Source organism: Saccopteryx leptura, chromosome 3 (assembly GCF_036850995.1).
Source record: "Saccopteryx leptura isolate mSacLep1 chromosome 3, mSacLep1_pri_phased_curated, whole genome shotgun sequence".
Classification (NCBI taxonomy): Eukaryota; Metazoa; Chordata; class Mammalia; order Chiroptera; family Emballonuridae; genus Saccopteryx; species Saccopteryx leptura.
The window spans coordinates 220755754-220778249 of NC_089505.1; the positions used below are offsets into that span (position 1 = coordinate 220755754).

Consider the following 22496-nt stretch of genomic DNA (forward strand, 5'->3'; position numbering starts at 1 on the left):
CCTGCTGACTTGGGGGTCACCCAAGGACATGGCAGCTGGGCTTGTTTATGAGCTGAAGGGACAGTGTACCAGGAGCAAAGCACAAACTCTGCATCCGCCCCACCATCACGTCCTCCTCCACCTGCCCCTCAGCTCATTGCGATGTGACCCTGTCTCAGCCCTTCCAAAAACTGCCCTCGCAGAGTCATCAGGAACACCAGCTGCCACATGCAGGGGATGCCCTTCTCCCCCTGGGGCGCTCCCCTGCCAGGCCCCAACACTCCTACTCTCCACACCCTCGAGGGCTCTGAGGCCAGTTCTCCACCTACCCTGAGCAGGACACTGCTCCTGGCTCCTGAGCTCAGTGCCCCAACCCCCACAGCTGATCCAGAAGTCCGGCTGTCACTGTCCTCACTGTCCCTCTCTTGCAAATGCCCAGCCTTCCATTGCTGAAATCACTTGCCATCCACACCGCCCCAGCCTGCCTCTGGCTGGGCTCTACCACAGCCTCTTCAGGAAGTCGCCAGCAAGCAATCTACTTAAAAGGTAAACCTGATCATGTCCTGCCCTGCCAACAATTCTTTCTTATCTCCCATCAGCCACACCACATTTGCTAAGTGGGTGACCCTATACTTAGGGTCAATGGATATTGACCACTAGGTTTAAAAGCCCAGCAGGAATATGGCCTATCATCCTGAAGACCAAATGTCCTTGACAGAAAGTTGAGCTCTTTTTATTCTGAAGCACACACATCACATGAACGTAACAGAAAGCAGGAAAGATGCTCGTGTACTAGTCCCCTCCTCTGCAGCACGCACACACCTGTGCACGCATGGTTCTTCCCCGCTGCCGGGCAGTGGGCCCTGGAGGGAGTTTACAAGGGATAAGCCTTTAGGATCAAGGTGTGGCTCTCAGCCTGGCATACAGACCTCTCTAACCTCAACACTGCCCATCTGCCTGAAACCTGGGCCTCTGGACCCCAGGCCATTTCTTCCTGCTTGTCTTTGCTGAGGCTGCTTGGTCTGGAAAGAATGGGATGTCAGGTCTCTCCTCCAACTCATCGTCTGATCAATTCCTACTTACTCTTCAAAACCCATTTCAGTGATCACCTTCTCCAGCACAGCCCCCTCAGACCCTCTCAGACCTCATTAGGGCTCCACACCCTACACTTATTTTCATCCTTGCACCCAATTCTCTTTCCTATCAGCCCAAGTCTCTTGAAGACAGAGGCCATGTCTGGTTCATCCTTGTGTCCCCAGAACCAAAGGAAGGAACGGATGACAAAGTCCATCCAGTACTTGGAGCTGAAGAGGGCTGAGCACACGAGTCTACTTCATCTCAGGGACCACTGCGACCACCTGTCCCGTGGGCCCGGCACGTACCTCTCGGCCAGCGTCTGCTGCTCGTTGATGCCCACGTTGAAGAGCACAGGCTGCACCCGGAGCAGCATGCCGCTCTGCATCTCTCGGGGCAGGGAGTCAAACAGGGGGCCTGGCAGAGGGATCCGCACATTAAACCCGTCCCTAGGGAATGGAAGAAAGGACAAGGAGGGGTTAGGCTTACGACGGGGAAAGGAACCACATGGAAAGGGACCTAAGCTCTCCTCACATGGAGTGTGGGCTGGACTTCAGGCTCAGTGGTTTCCAAACTGCTAGGTGTGAACCTTTAAAGGATGCAACTAATATAGAAAACTGTGATCAGCACTTTTAACTGAATGAAACAATACAACAAAAATTAGAAGTACATGGCAGGGACTTCCGTCAAGATGGTGCCATAGGTAAATGCAGTACTTGCCTTCTTCCACAACCACATCAAAATTACTACTAAACTATAGAACAACCATCTTTCAAAACTCCATGAAATCTGACTGAATAGAAGTCCTATGGCTAGGAATTTAAAGAAGCCACACTGAGACTAGAAGGAGGGACAGGGACATGACAAAGGCTGGTCCCACACCCAATTGTGGCAATTAAAAATCGGAAGGGGTCCTGGCCGGTTGGCTCAGCGGTAGAGCGTTGGCCTGGCGTGCGGGAGTCCCGGGTTCGATTCCCAGCCAGGGGGCACGGGAGAGGCACCCATTTGCTTCTCCACCCCTCCCCCTCTCCTTCCTCTCTGTCTCTCTCTTCCCCTCCTGCAGCGAGGCTCCATTGGAGCAAAGATGGCCCGGGTGCTGGGGATGGCTCTGTGGCCTCTGCCTCAGGCGCTAGAATGGCTCTGGATGCAACAGAGCGACGCCCCAGAGGGGCAGAGCATCGCCCCCTGGTGGGCATGCCGGGTGGATCCCAGTCGGGCACATGCGGGAGTCTGTCTGACTGCCTCCCCGTTTCGAGCTTCGGAAAAATGAAAAAAAAAAGTCGGAAGGGATCTCTCAGCTATGAAGAACTCCCATGAGGAGCAAGGGGTCCCAGCCCCACACCAGGCCCCCAACCTAGGGTTCGAGAGCAAGAAAGAAAAGTCATCATAGCTTCTGGCTATAAAGAACAGGGGGATGTGGCTGAGGGAGACAGAGGCTGCTGGAGTCCTGGGCATTCCTGTTAGAGGCCCTGCACACAGACTTACTTAGATTCATTCCCTCGGAGCTCCAGTGCTGGGGTAGCTGCTTGAAAAGCCCCAGAAACAGAAGAAGAGGAAGTGAATTGTCAGCATCAGGATGAGAACTTGAGGGGCAACTTTCTCCCAAGCAGAAGTGCTGGCAGAAGCCTTTGTTACTTTTCTGAGCCTTCCCCCAACAGAGCCAACACATGGGTGTCAAATCTGAGTCTCCATCAACCTGGCTCACACTCTTCGCTCCCACCCCCAGACCCAACCCTAGCCAACTTTCAGGCCCACCTAAGCTGTTTCCAGCAGCTTTTCCACAAGAATGTCCTGTCTTGGCTCATGTTTCATATTTCCCTAAAATCTCTCAAACAAGGAGCATCTGGCCTCACAGAGCCCTGTACCCCTTGCTGAGCAGCCCAGGCCTGGCACAAGCAGCAGCCAGCCTTGGTTCACAGCTTGGCCTCCCTGGGTACCTCCAAGTCCAGCACAAGTAACAGCCATCTGCAGATGGCAATGTAGCTCATGCTGGCTGCTCCCCTGCAGAACACAGATGGTGGCTACCCTGGCCTGCACCTTTCTGAAGACCCCAGAGCCAGTGCATCCAATGGACAGCTTCAGACCACACCAAAGCACCAACCAACCACCTCCAGAAATCACACACTCAAGGGGTGGACTCAGTGGGCACCAGAGCCCTAATGAGGTAAGTCCTGCTCTGTGGGGGCCGATCCTCCATGGTGGCCTGAGGACAGTGGTCAGTGGACACAGTCAGTTCTTGCAGCTGAATGGATTGGAGGTAAATCCTTCCCATTGGTGTGCCAATAGAAATCAAGACTCAACTGCTAGAGGAGGGTGTACACAGCCCACATGGGGTGGCACAGCTTGAGTGCCCAGCTTGGGTGATTGGGGAGGCTGTGCCCCTGGACCCTATAGAACACCTACTACAATTGGCCACTCTACCATGCCTGGGAGACAAAGAAGTTGTACCTAATACATAGAAACAAACACAAGGAGGCTACTAAAATGAGGAGACAAAGAAACATATCCTAAATAAAAGAACAGAACAGAACTCCAGAAAAAGAACTAAACAAAGCATAGACAAGCAATCTACTAGATGCAGAGTTCAAAACACTGGTTATAAATATCCTCAATGAACTTAGTGAGAACTTAACAGCATAAAAAACAACCAATCAGAAATGAAGTTTACACTATCTGAACTGAGCAATGATTTACAGAAAATCAATAATAAAGTAGGTTAAACTGAGAATCAAGTCAGTGATTTGGAATATACAGAAGTCAACCCTTCCCCCCCAAATCCACCCCAATCAGAACAGCAAAAATAAAAAAAGAATTAAAAAAAATGAGGATAGTGTAAGGAATTCTGGGACAACTTTAAGTGTACCAACATTTGCATCATGGGGGTGCTGGAAGGAGAACAGAGAAAACAAGAAATTGAAAACCCATGTGAAAAAAATGGCAAAAAACTTCCCTAACCTGGTGAATGAAATAGACATACAAGTCCTGGAAGCACAGAGAGTCCCAAACAAGACGAACCCAAAGAAGCCCACACCAAGACACATCATAATTAAAATGCCAAAGGTTAAAGACAGAGAGAATCTTAAAAGCACAAAAGAAAAGCAATTAGTTACCTATAATGGATCTCCCCTAAGACTATCAACATAAACTTTGTAGGCCAGAACGGACTGGCAAGAAATATTCAAAGTGATGAAAAGCAAGGACCTACAATCAAGATTACTATACCCAGTAAAGCTATCAATTAAAATCAAATGACAGATAAAGAGCTTCCCAGACAAGAAAAAGCTAAAGGAGTTCATCACCACCAAATCAGTATCATAGAAAATGTTAGAGTCTTCTTTAAGAAAAAAAAGAGAGTGACGTCACGGAAATGGCGCCATGAGCAGCGCGTCCGACAGATCTCCCCAAAATCTCAACAAATTTATCAACTAGAAACAGAAAAATTTATCCTCGGAGCATTCCGGAGTTCCACACACACACACTGAAAGCGAAAGGACTGTTGCCGAGGAGGGAGTATGCCTGTGGTGAGTCAACCCACACGTGCAGCTGCCCGCCCACACTCGGGGAACGGCAGCCTGGGCACTGGCGGCAGCCGGCGTGCCCTGAGAAACCGCCCGCGCGCTCCGTGCCGCGGTCCGGAGAGTCCCCGGTCACTGGCGTGCACTGAGAAACCGTGTGCGCGCCCCGTGCCACGGTCCGGAGAGTCCCGGCCACCAGCGTGCACTGGGAAACCGCGCGCGCCCCGTGCCGCGGTCCGGAGAGTCCCGGCCACCGGCGTGCAATGGGAACCACGCGCACGCCCCGTGCCGCGGTCCGGAGAGTCCCGGCCACCGGCGTGCAATGGGAACCACGCGCACGCCCCGTGCCGCGGTCCGGAGAGTCCCGGCCACCGGCGTGCAATGGGAACCACGCGCACGCCCCGTGCCGCGGTCCGGAGAGTCCCGGCCACCGGCGTGCAATGGGAACCACGCGCACGCCCCGTGCCGCGGTCCAGAGAGTCCCAGCCACCGGCGTGCACTGGGAAACTGCGCGCGCGCCCCGTGCCGCGGTCCAGAGAGTCCCGGCCACCAGCGTGCACTGGGAAACCGCGCGCGCACGCCCCGTGCCGAGGTCCGGAGAGTCCCGGCCACCGGCGTGCACTGAGAAATCGCGAGCGCACCCCTGCCGCAGTCCGGGAGGGGCGCCAAGGCTGTCTTTCCTAGTCAGGAGATTCTCTCCGTGGGCGGGACACCTCACCCAGCCATTCAAGCTAACAATCAAGCGATGGGGGAGGGGCACGCAGGCAGCCTGAAATACTTTCTGGAGCACAGCTGCAGATCCAATCACTGAAATTAGCTTAACCCACGAAATCTGCGCACCCACAGGGCTCTAATTGATAAGATCTCTCCCAGTTCAGTGACAAGAGGCGTGATATTTTTCAGTGCCTTTCGCTGAAGGGGCGGGGGCAACTTCTGATTGACAAAGCCTCCATATTCAGGGATATACCTAACAAGAGGGACTTGGCAGATATTAAGATCTATACAGCAAGCAGCGAATAGTGCATCTTCTTCCCAGCCAAAACAGGCTACAAAGTGTGGAAAGCCTGGGTTGAGTGGTCCAACTGAATGGTAGGCGCTGAACAGTCACCTTGACAACAATTGACTCCCAGCCCCACCTGATTACGCTGGAGGCTCTGACTGCCAGAGCCTTACCCAGAGCCTTGCGCTGAGTGAGGATAGAGTGGGGATTTCCCAACTCTTTGAGCCTCTTACTCCCCAGACAGAAGCAGTGGCAGCCTCATAGCTGGATCACCAGGCTGCTAATTCAGGAAGAGGAGACTAGGAGAGAGACTGCAGGAAAGCAAACTCTCTCATTGTTGGACTCTGCAAACGCCAACAAGCCTTGACTACCAGCGAGACTAAAGCCAATTTTATGACATTGCCATAGAATCCCATCAACTGCAAATCCCTACCTAAGTGTGACACAGGGGCAGAACCTGGGGTACACAGTCACCGACCAGGAAGAGGGAGAGAAAAGAAAAAGGAAGAAGTTAACCTCTCAAAATCAAGAAAAATCCACAGACTTTATAACTTGTTCCACTAATTCTTTGTTGTTGTTGTTTCTTTCTTCTTTCTTATTGCCTTTATTATTATTTGTATTTCCTCCACCTCGGTCCTTTTATTCTCTGCCCATCTTATGCTACCCTTTTCTTGAACTACACTACCCATGAGTGTTACATTTTATTTCTTTTCTTCATCCTTACTCTCCTTTAGGGTTACACTCCAAAACCCTTAACTCTCACTCTCTCCCCTTTTGTTTTTTTCTTGTTTTGTTTTTGTTTTTGTTTTTTTTCCTTTCCTTTTTTTCTTCCTTCGTTTCTCTCTTTTTCTTATTTTTTCCTTTCTATTCGTTTCTTCTTTTCTCCTTTTACTTTTCCTCCCATTAAATCCTCAATCACGAACAAATTATTTAATTTGGGACTCAAGTTTTTTTGGGTTTTTTTTTTCTTTTTTTTTTTCTGCTTTTGTTCTTGGTTTTCCTTTATTTGTTTGTTTTTGTGGCATTTTGGGTACTTTTTACTCACTTTTTAACTCACTAGCATTCCTCCCAACCCAAAGTCTCCATTGTATTTAGTCTTCGCTCCACTTATTACAACAGATTTTTACTTATTATTTTTATTTTTATTTTTTTCTTCTTTAAATGTTATTATTTTTTCTCTCCTTTTTTCTGTTTGCCTCTTATCCCTCTCATTATATCTCTTAGTCGACCATCACTTACAAGTAAATCATTTTATGCTTGTCTAAGATTTTCTCCTTTCTTTTTTTTTTTTTTTGCATTTAGTAGGTTCCTACTCCCTTTTTTGCCCCTTGAACTCTTCACCCCAAATCAGGCCCTCCGTTATAGGCAATTTTTGTGCCATTTAGCATAATATAATTTACAGGTCATCACGATATTTCCCTAAAGAGGTGAGAGGAGGGGAAGAGAAGAAAGAAAAAAGGGGGAAATAATAAATTATTACTTTTTTTGTGTGTGGAGTGTTTTCCCTTTTTTTTTTTTTCCTTTTTATTCTTTATTAATTCTAATTAACACTATCAACAATACCACCTTCAGATGCCAATAAGAAAAAGGAAATCGAATATTATGGATACAAAAGATAGAGAAGTAACACAAATAGATGTGGAAAAATCTATAAAGAAAAGATTTAACGTATTGGAAGCCTTGGAGCCAAATGACAGAGAATTTAAAATAGAAATCTTAAAAATACTCAGAGATATACAAGAAAACACAGAAAGGCAATTTAGGGAGATCAGAAAACAACTCAACGATCACAAAGAATATATTACCAAGGAAATTGAAACTATAAAAACAAATCAAACACAAATGAAAAACTCAATTCACGAGCTGAAAAATGAGGTAACAAGCTTAGCTAATAGAACAGCCCAGATAGAAGATAGGATTAGTGAAATAGAAGACAAGCAACTTGAGGCACAACAGAGAGAAGAAGAAAGAGATTCAAAAATAATAAAAAACGAGAAAGCCCTACAGGAATTGTCTGACTCCATCAGAAAGAATAACATAAGAATAATAGGTATATCAGAGGGAGAAGAGAAAGAAAATGGAATGGAGAATATACTCAAACAAATAATAGATGAGAACTTCCCAAGCCTGTGGAAAGAACTAAAGCCTCAAATTCAAGAAGCAAACAGAACACCGAGTTTTCTTAACCCCAACAAACCCACTCCAAGGCACATCATAATGAAAATGACACAAACCAATGACAAAGAAAAAATTCTCAAGGCAGCCAGAGAAAAGAAGAATACAACATATAAAAGAAAGCCTATTAGATTATCATCAGATTTCTCAGCAGAAACTCTACAAGCTAGAAGAGAGTGGACCCCAATATTTAAAGCCCTGAAAGAGAGGAACTTTCAGCCAAGAATACTATACCCATCAAAGCTATCCTTCAAGTACGAAGGAGATATAAAAACATTCACAAATACAGAAAAGATGAGAAAATTTATCATCAGAAAGCCCCCACTCCAGGAAATACTAAAGGGGGTTTTCCAACCAGATCCAAAGAACAAAAGAAAACAAAACCACAAGTAAAAGCTCCAAGAAGAATACAATAAAACCAAACTTAAACTGTGACAACAAAGGAAAAAAAGGGGAGAAAAGATGAAGATTAACAGTAGCAAAGGACGATGAAGCACAGAAATACTCATAAGGAAGGGTACTACAATGAATATGGTAGGTACCCTTTTCATTACTTAATGGTAACCACCCTTGAAAAAACCACCACAAAAACACTTGACTTAAAAAAGGTAGCAACAGAGGAAAGAAGTATGGAACACAAACAAACAAAAACAAACGATAGAAAAACAAAAGAGAAGAATCAAACAAGATACAAAACTAACAGAAAGCAATTTATAAAATGGCAATAGGGAACCCACAAGTGTCAATAATTACACTAAATGTAAATGGATTAAACTTACCAATAAAAAGACACAGAGTAGCAGAATGGATTAAAAAAGAAAATCCAACTGTATGCTGCCTACAAGAAACTCATCTAAGCAACAAGGATAAAAACAAATTCAAAGTGAAAGGCTGGAAAACAATACTCCAAGCAAACAACACCCAAAAAAAAGCAGGTGTAGCAATACTCATATCTGATAATGCTGACTACAAGACAGGAAAAGTAATCAGAGACAAAAATGGCCATTTCATAATGGCTAAGGGGACACTGAATCAAGAAAACATAACAATCCTTAATATATATGCGCCAAACCAAGGAGCACCAAAATATGTAAGACAGCTACTTATTGACCTTAAAACAAAAACTGACAAAAATACAATCATACTTGGAGACCTCAATACACCGCTGACGGCTCTAGATCGGTCATCCAAACAGAGAATCAATAAAGATATAGTGGCCTTAAACAAAATACTAGAACACCTGGATATGATAGACATCTACAGGACACTTCATCCCAAAGTGACAGAGTATACATTTTTCTCTAGTGTACATGGAACATTCTCAAGAATTGACCATATGTTGGGCCACAAAGACAATATCAGCAAATTTAGAAAAACTGAAATTGTACCAAGCATATTCTCTGATCATAAAGCCTTGAAACTAGAATTCAACTGTAAAAAAGAGGGGGAAAAACCCACAAAATTGTGGAAACTAAACAACATACTTCTAAAAAATGAATGGGTCAAAGAAGAGATAAGCACAGAGATCAAAAGATATATACAGACAAATGAAAATGAAAATACGACATATCAGAATCTCTGGGATGCAGCAAAAGCAGTAATAAGAGGAAAGTTCATATCACTTCAGGCCTATATGAACAAACAAGAGAGAGCGCAAGTGAACCACTTAACTTCCCATCTTAAGGAACTAGAAAAAGAAGAACAAAGACAACCAAAAACCAGCCGAAGAAAGGAGATAATAAAAATCAGAACAGAAATAAATGAAATAGAGAACAGAAAAACTATAGAAAAAAATCAATAAAACAAGGAGCTGGTTCTTTGAAAAGATCAACAAAATCGACAAACCCTTGGCAAGCGTCACCAAGGAAAAGAGACACAGGACTCAAATAAATAAAATCCAAAATGAAAGAGGAGAGATAACCACAGACATCACAGATATACAAAGAATTATTGTAGAATACTATGAAAAACTATATGCCACCAAATACAACAATCTAGAAGAAATGGATAAATTCCTAGAACAATACAACCTTCCTAAACTTAGTCATGAAGAAGCAGAAAGCCTAAACAGACCAATCAGCAGGGAGGAAATAGAAAAAACTATTAAAAACCTCCCCAAAAATAAAAGTCCAGGCCCTGACGGCTATACCAGCGAATTTTATCAAACATTCAAAGAAGACTTGGTTCCTATTCCACTGAAAGTCTTCCAAAAAATTGAAGAAGAAGCAATACTTCCAAACACATTTTATGAGGCCAACATAACCCTCATACCAAAACCTGGCAAGGATGGCACAAAGAAAGAAAACTACAGACCAATATCTCTAATGAATACAGATGCTAAAATACTAAACAAAATACTAGCAAATCGAATACAAAAACATATTAAAAAAATAATACATCATGATCAAGTGGGATTCATCCCAGAATCTCAAGGATGGTTCAACATACGTAAAACGGTTAACGTAATACACCATATCAACAAAACAAAGAACAAAAACCACAGGATCTTATCAATAGACGGAGAAAAGGCTTTTGATAAAATACAACACAATTTTATGTTTAAGACTCTCAACAAAATGGGTATAGAAGGAAAATATCTCAACATGATAAAGGCCATATATGATAAACCATCAGCTAACATCATATTAAATGGCACTAAACTGAAGGCTTTCCTCCTTAAATCAGGAACAAGACAGGGTTGTCCACTCTCTCCACTCTTATTTAATGTGGTACTAGAGGTTCTAGCCAGAGCAATCAGACAAGACAAAGAAATAAAAGGCATCCATATTGGAAAAGAAGAAGTAAAGGTATCACTTTTTGCAGATGATATGATCCTATACATCGAAAACCCCAAAGAATCCACTAAAAGACTACTAGAAACAATAAACCAATACAGTAAGGTCGCAGGATACAAAATTAACATACAGAAGTCAATAGCCTTTCTATATGCCAACAATGAAACAATTGAGAACGAACTCAAAAGAATAATCCCCTTCACGATTGCAACAAAAAAATAAAATACTTAGGAATAAACATAACAAAGAATGTAAAGGACTTATATAATGAAAACTATAAATCATTGTTAAGGGAAATCGAAAAAGATATAATGAGATGGAAGAATATACCTTGTTCTTGGCTAGGAAGAATAAATATAATCAAGATGGCTATATTACCCAAAGCAATATACAAATTTAATGCAATTCCCATCAAACTTCCAATGACGTTTTTTAAAGAAATAGAGCAAAAAATCATCAGATTTATATGGAACTATAAAAACCCCCGAATAGCCAAAGCAATCCTAAAGAAAAAGAATGAAGCTGGGGGCATTACAATACCTGCCTTCAAACTCTATTATAGGGCCATGACAATCAAAACAGCATGGTACTGGCAGAAAAATAGACACTCAGATCAATGGAACAGAATAGAAAGTCCAGAAATAAAACCACATATATATAGTCAAATAATTTTTGATAAAGGGGCCAACAACACACAATGGAGAAAAGAAAGCCTCTTCAATAAATGGTGCTGGGAAAACTGGAAAGCCACATGTAAAAGAATGAAACTGGACTACAGTCTCTCCCCCTGTACAAAAATTAACTCAAAATGGATCAAAGATCTAAACATAAGACCTGAAACAATTAAGTGCATAGAAGAAGACATAGGTACTAAACTCATGGACCTGGGTTTTAAAGAGCATTTTATGAATTTGACTCCACAGGCAAGAGAAGTGAAGGCAAAAATTAATGAATGGGACTACATCAGACTAAGAAGTTTTTGCTCAGCAAGAGAAACTGATAACAAAATAAACAGAAAGCCAACTAAATGGGAAATGATATTTTCAAACAACAGCTCAGATAAGGGCCTAATATCCAAAATATACAAAGAACTCATAAAACTCAACAACAAACAAACCAACAAACAATCCAATAAAAAAATGAGAAGAGGACATGAACAGACACTTCTCCCAGGAAGAAATACAAATGGCCAACAGATATATGAAAAGATGCTCATCTTCTTTAGCTATTAGAGAAATGCAAATCAAAACGACAATGAGATACCACCTCACACCTGTTCGATTAGCTATTATTAGCAAGACAGGTAATAGCAAATGTTGGAGAAGCTGTGGAGAAAAAGGAACCCTCATACACTGTTGGTGGGAATGTAAAGTAGTACAACCATTATGGAAGAAAGTATGGTGGTTCCTCAAAAAACTGAAAATAGAACTACCTTATGATCCAGCAATCCCTCTACTGGGTATATACCCCCAAAACTCAGAAACATTGATACGTAAAGACACATGCAGCCCCATGTTTATTGCAGCATTGTTCACAGTGGCCAGGACATGGAAACAACCAAAAAGCCCGTCAATAGATGACTGGATAAAGAAGATGTGGCACATATACACTATGGAATACTACTCAGCCATAAGAAATGATGACATCGGAACATTTACAGCAAAATGGTGGGATCTTGATAACATGATACGAAGCGAAATAAGTAAGTCAGAAAAAACCAGGAACTGCATCATTCCATACATAGGTGGGACATAAAAGTGAAACTAAGAGACATTGATAAGAGTGTGGTGGTTATGGGGGGAAGGGGGGAATGGGAGAGGGAAAGGGGGAGGGGGAGGGGCACAAAGAAAACAAGATAGAAGGTGACAGAGGACAATCTGACTTTGGGTGATGGGTATGCAACATAATTGAACGACAAGATAACCTGGACTTGTTATCTTTGAATATATGTATCCTGATTTATTGATGTCACCCCATTAAAAAAATAAAATTAAAAAAACAAAAACAAAAAAAAAACGAGACTAAGAGACATGGACAAGAAAGCGGTGGTTACCAGGGGTGGGGGGAGGGAGGACGCAGAAGGGAAGGAGGGAGAGAGTTAGGGGGAGGGGGAGGGGCACAGAGAAAACTAGATAGAGGGTGACGGAGGACAATCTGACTCTGGGTGAGGGGTATGCAACATAATTTAATGACAAGATAACCTAGACATGTTTTCTTTGAATATATGTACCCTGAATTATTAATGTCATCCCATTAACATTAATAAAAATTTATATAAAAAAAAAAGATAAAATGGTAGTAAATATCAACAATTCAATGTAAAAAAAAGTAAGTGAACAAGCAAAATAGAAACAGACTCATAGATACTGTACAGAGAACACTTTGATGGCTTAGAGATGGGTTAAGTGAAAAAGGTAAAGGGATTAATAAATACAAATTGGCCCTGGCCGGTTGGCTCAGTGGATAGAGTATTGGCCCGGCATGTAGACGTTCCAGGTTGGATCCCTGGTCAGGGCACACAGGAGAAGCGACCATCTGCTTCTCTTCCCCTCTCTCCCCCTTCACTCTGTCTTCCTCTCACAGCCAGTGGTTCAGTTGGTCCGAGTGTCAGCCTCAGGTGCTGAGAATGGCTCAGTTTTTCAAGCATCAGCCCCAGATGGAGGTTTCCAGGTGTATCCCAGTCAGGGTGCATGTGTGAATCTATCACCCCTCCTTTCACTTAGAAAAAAAGAACTACAAATTGGTTGTTACAGAATAGTCACAGAATGTGAAGTACAGAATAGGGAATATAGTCAATAATATTCTAATAACTATGTATGGTGTCAGATGGGTGTGAGATTTACCAGAGTGATCACTTAGTTATGTAATGTCTAATCACTGGGTTGTACACCTGAAACTAATATAATAATGTATGTCAACTGTAATAAAAAATTTTTAAATTATTTTTAAAAAGAATGCACAGCAGATAATAAACATAAATTAAGACACTGCTAGTTATGAGAATTTAAAAAGTATTTCTACCGATTTCCTGTGATGACAGGCAGCATGTCAGCCGATGCACTGGAAGTGGCCTGAGTGACTTTGAAGGTCACGTTCCTCAAGTCCATGATTCCAAGGCTCATGTCCTCCAGCATGGCCAGCTCCTCACCTGGACACAAAAGAGGAAAGGAGGCTATCAGAGAGAGGGGACCTGCCCCTCTCCCCATGGACGCAGCCTAGTCACAGAGTGGGATGCAAGAGGAAGGTGACACAGTCAGGTGTGTTTATGACGAGGGAGACAAGGGCCTTTCCAAGCCTCTTCACTGGGCAAATCACTTCTCCCCAAATAAGGCTGCTATAAATCCCACAGTCATGATAAAACTGCAGCTGGTGGGAAGATGGGCCATACTTCCCAGCCCTTCCTGGGGAGGGAAAGTGCTAGGGGGAGACAGATAGTATGGAGCCTCAGAAGACAAACCTGGTTCTTCAGAAGGGGACAGAGAAAGTATAAAACAGTAGATGGGGGCCAGACTCTTCCACTGTAAGTGGAGTGATATTTACTGAACGTTCTAAAACTCCAAAGATTAACAAATACTTTTAAAAATTATTTTTTTTGCCTGACGAGGAGGTGGTGCAGTGGATAGAGCATAGACCTGGGTCCCACGTTCAAACTCCGAGGTCACCAGCTTAAGCACGGGCTCACCAGCTTGAGCGTGGGGTTGCTGGCTCAGCTGGAGCCCCAGTCAAGGCACATAGGAGAAAGTAATCAATGAACAACTAAAGTGCCACAGCTACAAGTTGATACTTTTCATCTCTCTCCCTTCCTGTTTGTCCCTGTCTGTCTCTCTCTTTCGCTTAAAAAAAAATTACTCATTTTTACCTTCCTAGAATAAAAATGGAGGTAGGTAGAAAAGAGCCTTTAGAAGGCAATTTGGGAAGATCTATGAAATTTAAAAATATCCCTACTCTTTGACACAGCAATTTTCCTTCTAATAATTCAGTGGCTACAGAAATGGGCACACGTGTACAGACTACGTGCAGAGACACTTACCAACAGTTCCCACAGGAGGGATTCAGAAACAGCCCAAACATCCTACTTAAGTGTACTTAAATAATCATTAGCCATTCTCAATTAGGAAGGACTTCCAGGTATGTAACCACCACAAAACAAACTGAAGTGGGTAAAGTACACAGGGGTCCTTGGGTTACGATACAGTTCCATTCCTGCGACAGTGACGTAACCTGAATTTTGGTGTAAGTCGAAACACTCCCTAGCCTAAGTAACTTACCTATCCTAACACAGTTGTAAAATCATAATCTAGAACATAAAAATAGAATTAAGCCACAGAAAAAGGAAAAGGACATAAAGATACTGTATTGTAGTAACAGTGCAAAATGGCGTGGGTAAGCGTACCGGGGAATGCCAACTCCCTCACTCACACACTGCGTTACTGTGTACTCTTCCGCTGCGTGCAACCAAACTAGTTCACCCATGTAGTCCATAAGTACGATGCTAACAGCATAAGCCAAAACATTCACGTCTCAACTGTTTTAAATTTTTATTGGAGCGAGCATTGTAAACTTGAAATGTCGTATGTCGAGACTGTCGTAACCCGAGGACCTCTTGTATAGGCCTCTTATCTGGTATTTGCTACACATTTGGGGGATGCTGGATTTATTCGAACCAGCATGTGTTACCTGTGTAATCAGAAAGATACTTAGCAAGAAAATATGGGATTACATGTTTTCCCATGTAGCCCCATGAACTCTTGGGGTCTCACCGTAGGTGCTCAGCAGGCTCTCAAACTGGGCGAGCAGCCCGATGGTGTAGAGCTGCCGCAGGAAGCCGTCATCATGCAGGCAGTTCCTCAGCTTGATGATGAAGCCACAGATGAGAGCGGTCAGCTGTGGGAACAGACACCTCCTCACCAAGGGCAGGTGCGTGGGGTCCGAGCTCCTCTGCTTCCTCACTCTAATCAAGCTTCAGCAGTCCCCTCTGCCTTGGGGTTTGGGGGTGGGGAGCATCTGTCTCTGAGACCCCAGGGAGGGTGTGCCATGCTCCAGGCTCACCACTCTGTTGCTCCCAAAGGTAAGTTTGGTTTTGGCTCAGCTTCTGTCTTGACATGCCTGCAATTTTGCCTGGGCTAGGACCTTCTGGAAGCCAAGAATTAATTCCCCGCAGTGAAAGTGTCTATATATTCACAGATCCATACCAGCTCTGGCTGGAACCTGAGGTGACCACAACAGGGAGAAGTGAGAAGACAGGTCATCCTACATGTCTCCTATGTTGGAGATTTTCATGGGATGAAACAGGCCTCACGGGGATGGGTAAGGACACAGAGAGAAAGACTATTCCCTTTGTTAAACTGATGACTGGTAGCTATGACACTCATTTAAGTTCTTCTCTTTGAGGATAAGAGAAATCACTGAAACAGACTTGTGCACAAGCGGCAGAACTAAGCACCTACTGTTTTATATACAAGAAAACAGACTGCACTACTGGTGAACAGCCATGTCTCCCTCACTAACCTCCTCAGTAGGGAGAAAAAAAAGGCAGTGAAGAGGCCTGAGCTGTTGGCAATGCCACCAAGTCTGGGGAGCAGAAGGAGCAGGTGAGTGCATCCCTCACTGCCCATTCTTCAGGAGGAACAGGTGTGGAGTCAGACTCTCCTAAATGCAGATGACTGAGTAGGTTCCCCTCTATGTTAAAATCGAGACCTCCATGTTATATGTAAAAGCAGCAAGCAGGAGACCACACAGCCATCTGTGGTTTTTCCAAAGTGCAGAGGGAGGGAAAGGCTTTCTGTGCCTTGTTTCTGAGGTAGGGGGTCGGGCTTACGGTTTGGCAGAAGACCACATCACGGCGGTGCTGCAGGCTCAGGTAGGTGGCGATGGTAGGCGCACTGTCCTGCATGAGCAGGAAGACCATCGCCTTCTTGGCCTTGTCGCTCATCATGGCCACACAGTCTGTGAGGGTGGTCAGCAGGGGGTAAAGGGCCTCACTCCATTCACCTGGACACAGGGGGAAGATTGCGTTTGAGAAAGAAGATTGAAGAAAAAGGCTCTGGACGTCCACCAAGGTGCCTGTCCGCCTCTGAACCTGTCCTGCCCCCCCACTCCCACTCCCACCCCTTCTGCATCTTCTAATTCTCCCTGGCCCAAGCTCTGGCCCCATTTGGTGCCAAGTTCTGCCTGGATATGATCTAGTCTCTAACCTTCCAGTCTGAAGCTTTCCAATAAACTCAAATGTCAGCCCTACTCTGGGACTCTGACATATGCCTGGTCTCCTGAACCTACTGGGGACTCAAGACTATTCTTTTTGAGGAAAACAGCGGGGGAGGGGGGCTTCTTCAAGTCATGAATGAAAAAGAAAATTATCCTGTCTACAGAGGCCAAGCACTACCAGTCCTCCACCCAGGGATAAGAGCACCCAGAACTGACTGGCTCCCTTGCTTCTCTTGACTCAGGTATTAAGGCTGACCCCTGTCCTTCTAGAGCAAAGGGTAATCCCACCCTATCTACCTGTGTGCAAATGTGCTCAGTTCTCCCTCTGCATGTCTGGAAGACTGTCCCACCAGTTTCCTGTGTTCAGCTCTTGGCACAGTTCTTTCTTCTGTGCTCTTTTCCCATCCTGACCTTCCTGCCTGGTGGCCATCTATTTCTAGCTTAGGGGGTTTTAAAGGAATATAAGGATGCTTTGACCCTGTACCAGAACAGCTTTTTAAAAATAGAACCTCAGGGTAGAAAAACAGCGTGAAAGGTATTTTTGGCTTTGGCTCTTTTTTTCCTTCCTATTTAGAAAACATTTAAAAGAGAGAAGACATGCCCTCATCAGTTATATTTTTAACACGCCACCAAACCCAGAAATAGGCACTTGATCTTCGCCACTTGGTGCCCCCACCGCCCCAAATGTGGCAGAGGCAGTGGAGCAAAGGCTGGGCAGCACAGGGTGCCAGCCACAGACTGCCCACAAACATCACACACTCGGGGAGAGTCCTGGGTCCGGGTGCATCGCCAGAGCAAGCTCTGTCTTAAACACAGCAAGAGGGGCGACCTGGCTCTGCTCTTCCAGACTGTGTATTTAGCAATTTGCTGAAAAAGAAACTTAGAAAAATGCCTCAAACCTGCAAAAGGACTTCCCTATATTCAGTGTTTGGTGAAAGTAGATTTTTGAAGTATACTTAGCTATTCAAAATTTAGCAAAGACCTAACTGTATATGTAGGCACACTGTATGTGGACAAGGCTTTACATGTGTAATAAAAAAAAGTATGCTTAAATATAGAAAGTCTACAGCAGGAAGGTCTTAGCAAATAAATTGTGATGACAAAGGACACTGAACCGAAGAATGGAAAATGTGAGTCCTCACCCAGGCTGAGCTAAGCAGTGGTGGATTGTGGGCAGGTCCTTTGACCCTCTCCACCTTCTTGGTAAAAAGGGAAAGTCATACTAAATAATACCCAAGGCTCTTTCTTCCTCTAAAAATCTCAGAGACAATCTTTTTGTTTCTTTGAAGAACTCTGTTGAATGTATGTCAATATATTCAGCAACGATTACAAAAGGCCAATGACAACTAAGGTTTAGTAGCCAAGTAGTTTGGGGAAAGGTGAGCAGTCATAACGACTATTCACAAAGAAGTCAATGCTGCCAATTTTACTTTCTTTTCCACTTAATGTGCAAATATATATGCAATTAATATGCAAATTATAACCATTTTAACCTGAAAATGCTCAAAATATATCAGTGTTCTATCTAAGCAAGCCCTCTCCATATAGCAGATTTTACTTTGCCTACTACTTCTTAAAAAAAAAATCCACAGAAGAATAATTCAGTTTTGCTACCTTATTTTAAAAAATTTAAAAAAAAAACACTGAAAAAAATGGAGTACAGAAAGAACGATTAGAAAGCACTAGGAGTCTGTCCTGGAGGAGATGTGGACCTGGCAGAGGTGAGTCTGACAGCAGCCCAGAGAAGCGCTCGGAGGGGAGCATCACCCCACTCTGACCCTGCCTGCCCACCCCGTGCTTCTCTTTACAACCAGTTTCCCACCTTATTCACAGAATGGGGGTCACTTACACAGGGCAGGGGACAAGCTCAGCAAGGCTGAGAAAGTCACACAGAAAGACCTGTCACCTGCACAGACGTCTGGCTGACTAAACCCGTGTGATTTCTCTTGTGTCAGGCTGCTTGAGAATAGGGCTGCGGTAGGGTTGGGCGATAACACATTTTGGGTCAATATGAGTAGAAAATAAGATTTAAAACTTTCCAACAAAATGAATTTCTGGGACATTAACGAGATGTCCACCCCAGGTCCTTTAGAGTAAAGGCATCTGGGATGTCAGGGCTGGTGATGGGTTATATACTCTGCTTCCTTCATCAAGAAAGTATTGCTATGAAAGCAAGTACCAACGACCAACAAGTGCCCCTGCTGATACAGCCAACTACTCTGGGGCTGGCTCCTCATCTAACACTAATCAGTAATTTTGCTAACTGCTAGCCAATCCAGGGACCATACTTGTGCATTTTCCCCCTCATTAATAAGGGAAGGAAGGAAGGAAGGAAGGAAGGAAGGAAGGAAGGAAGGAAGGAAGGAAGGAAGGAAGGAAGGAAGGAAGGAAGGGGGGAGGGAGGGAGGGAGGGAGGGAAGTTGGTTGAGAGAAAAAGAGAGAGAAGGGTGTGTGTGTGTGTATGTGTGAGAGAGAGAGAGAGAGAGAGAGAGAGAGAATGCAGACTCAGTAAGGTTCTATGGGAAAATTCCTAGTGGGGTCCATTTTAGTCCATTTGATATCAGCTGTGGACAAGCCACCAGCACCCCTGGAAAGGCCACGGTTGACTCTACATGCTCAGCATGGTCTGTGTGCTGCATGCCTGTCTAGTCTTCTCCGAACTTCGAGACACTGTGTTGAGGAGAACTCTAAGCTTCTGGGTGGCAGGTTCAGGATGTTGCCACTTTCCGGGTCCTGACAGCTGGGTGTGGTCCTGGACTTTACCACCTCAGCTCTGGGACAACCAGCTCAGCATGAGGCACAGACCAGCATGGAGGTAAGCTCCAGGGACAGAGATGAGGGAGAAGAAGGAGTGGGCTGGGAGCAGCAAAGGGGGGAAGGGACCAAGTAACTACCTGAGTATCTATTAGGGCCTCAGTGGCCCTGAGCATCCAGGTGACTGGGGTGGGAGACCCTACACTGACTGTTTTGAGGAAGAAAAGCTGTAAAGGGGCTGAAAGCGTATTGTATGAACCCAATCAGATCAGTCCACTGATGATCTAACATCGATGGGGGTCTGAGTTGTGGCCAGCAGTCACCAGGTGAGCTGAGTGGGAATCAAGGTGCTGGGTGAGCAGAGAGGCCTCTCTCACACCTAACAGGAATAGTCTGGGAAATCCCACAGTTGCTGGTTTGCTGCCCTCTCGGCACGAAACAGAAGTCCTGCTCATATTTATGTCATCAATCATGCAGTTGATTTTTTAGAGTGTAGGAAAATATCATTATTTGGGGGTCTCATGCTCACTCTGGGGAAACCACAGCCACACCTGAGAAAATCAGCATAAAATAGGGCAGGGGTCGGCACACTTTTCTGTCAAGGGCTAGACAGTTTGTATTTTAGGCTTTGAAGGCCATAGGATCTCCACTGCACCTATGGGATTCAGACATTGCCCTGTGAAGCAGCCAGAGACAGTAGGTGAACACATGGGCACAACTGGTTTATTTACAAGGGCAGGTGCCTGGCAGGACTCAGCTCAAAGCTGCAGTCTGCTGACCCCAGAACTAGAAGTGTAAACATTGATTTCTACATGCAAATGCAGTAAAAGTCCCAGCTCCCGCACTAACTCCAGTGGAAGCCCAGAGCAATCAATGCCTGACAACTAAGGCTATGTTCAGATTCAGAAAAGGGTGCTGTGCGATCACGCATGTCACATTTGGGTGGCCTCCAACCATTCCCTCCATGTGATGTCCCAAAGTCCAGGTGAAATTAGAGTAAGTACCCTATTCAAACGTGTCCCTCTCTAAGTCAGGTCACTCACTTCAGGAAGCCCAATGCACTCGTGGACATTCATCATCTGAAAAGGCTTTAGGACAGGAACGTGAAAAAACGCCTGTGGTGCCCCGCTTCAGGCCACAGTCCCCACCCCAACAGGTCCCTCATCGAATCTCAGAGGAGTGGCTACATGCCTCCTAATGAAAAATCCTAAAACTATTTTCTAACCCTGGGAGCACAAGGTAATCTGATAACATAGCTACAATGCTAGTAGAGTATTAAAAAGACATCTGCAGACACCTTGAACGGACGCCACGTACCTGGGCTGGACTCTTCAGGAGGGGGGCTGCAATCTGCACAGAAACGGAGGGCAACATGGGTGATTAAGAAGCAGCACACAGTTCAAGCACCAACAGCCACCACCTGGAGCAGCTGCTCCAACAGCCTGCAGTAAGGGGGTTAACCTGAACAGAGAAGAGGCGAGGGCTAGCCTGCCTCTTCCTGACAAGTCACACGGATGCACTCCGGCTGCTCTGAGGCTGCCGAGCCCCCTTGGTTGTAAACCACAGCTCAATTCACGCGGCATAAACATTCATGTTGCTAATAATGTCAACATAAAATGCTCTTCGGGTGAGCACACTTACATATTCCAATGTGCGGAAGTGCTCACGCGTCCATCACATTGGAAATGATGGAGCCCATGTTGGCTCACAACATCTGGAAGCAAACTTGAAATGAGAGAGACTGGCCAGTCGGTTGGTGGAGAGCTCCCAGCACAGAGCCACTGCCCTGCTGAATAGGGAAACCTGGCTACTGACTGACTACTGAGTTCCAAACATAGGATCTGGTAATGAAGCCGATACACCACAAACATCTATCTACTCTTTAAAATTTAAGCCAAATATAAAACTTTTATGACAAGGGGGAAGTCTAGAATTAGAATGTCCCTACAGGTCCCTCAAAGAATACCAATTTTAATTCAGTTTCACCCACACTGAGTCATATTGGAAAGTACTCATTTCAATTTCACACTTTAATTAAAAACTCTAAATTTCCTGGTTAACTGGGTGTGCCACAGAAAAGAAAAAAGTTTGAAAAAATATAATTTGGAATAAAAGCTTTTTTACTTTGCTGTCTAAACTTTTTGGCTCAAAGCTTGTCAAGGGTACTGAAACAGGTAGTTTCAGATCCCCAGGAACAGACAGGTCTGGCCACGTGGAGACTTGCACAACCTGTGAGATGGCCCAGCAGTGGGCTGCAAGGGGTCCTTCCCTTTTCGTCATCTTTGGCAATGATTATTTTCTTCTGGGGAAAGGGACAGAAATAGAGCAAAACTGAGGACTTGAACCTCGTTATCAGAGCCCATCCACCTAACAAAGAGAAGGGCCCCCATGCTGTGAAGATGCAGAATAGTCTCCTGAGAATTATAGCAGGCTTTGAACAAAATACAGATTCCTGCCTTGTCCGAGATTCTGGGTCTGAATGAGGAAGAAAGCCTGGCAGCCTGTTTTTATGATCTTCTGTGGAAACCCCAAATGGCTGGGCTGGCCCCCTTGCTGAGAAGGCGTGTGGTAAGCCTGCAGGGCAAACTCCTGTTTCAGTCAGAGGGGAGAGGGAGGCACCCCTCAGGGTACTTCTCCTGGGCCAGTTGCTATGTGTTAGGTCACAGAGTCCCTTGAGGTTTCACAATCGCTACAGACTTTCTCTCATTTTAGCAGTCTCAGGGCATACAAACCTGGGTGTGACCCACAGACCTCAGCCTAAGGACAACCTGGTCCTGGTTGAAATGACTCTTCGGGGAAGAGGAGAGCAGGAGAATGTATGTGTGTGGGGGGGAGGTAATGGAAGCCACAAACCCTGGCAGGTAAAGGATGTGAAAACGATGTAGGGTGCTTGTGGGAAAAGCAGGGAGGAGAGAGGCTTCTGGAGCCTCCAGTGGGACCTGCAGAACCCTGGCCCTGAGTAATCCTGGCCCACCAGGTGGCTTTGACCAGGTCTGCAGG

General features: G+C 44.8%; 1 protein-coding gene across 7 annotated transcripts in view; it reads right to left on the reverse strand.

The window, feature by feature from the left end:
• INPP4A (inositol polyphosphate-4-phosphatase type I A) overlaps window positions 1–22496 on the reverse strand; it is a 165143-nt gene that overhangs the window by 17973 nt on the left and 124674 nt on the right. For all 7 annotated transcript variants that reach the window (XM_066377617.1, XM_066377619.1, XM_066377616.1 and 4 more), the window contains 5 exons: window positions 20814–20846; window positions 16357–16529; window positions 15299–15422; window positions 13560–13686; window positions 1362–1502 (listed from right to left, as the gene is read on the reverse strand). In XM_066377617.1, the coding sequence (XP_066233714.1) occupies window positions 1362–1502; window positions 13560–13686; window positions 15299–15422; window positions 16357–16529; window positions 20814–20846 (598 nt within the window). The remainder of the gene's footprint in view (window positions 1–1361; window positions 1503–13559; window positions 13687–15298; window positions 15423–16356; window positions 16530–20813; window positions 20847–22496) is intronic.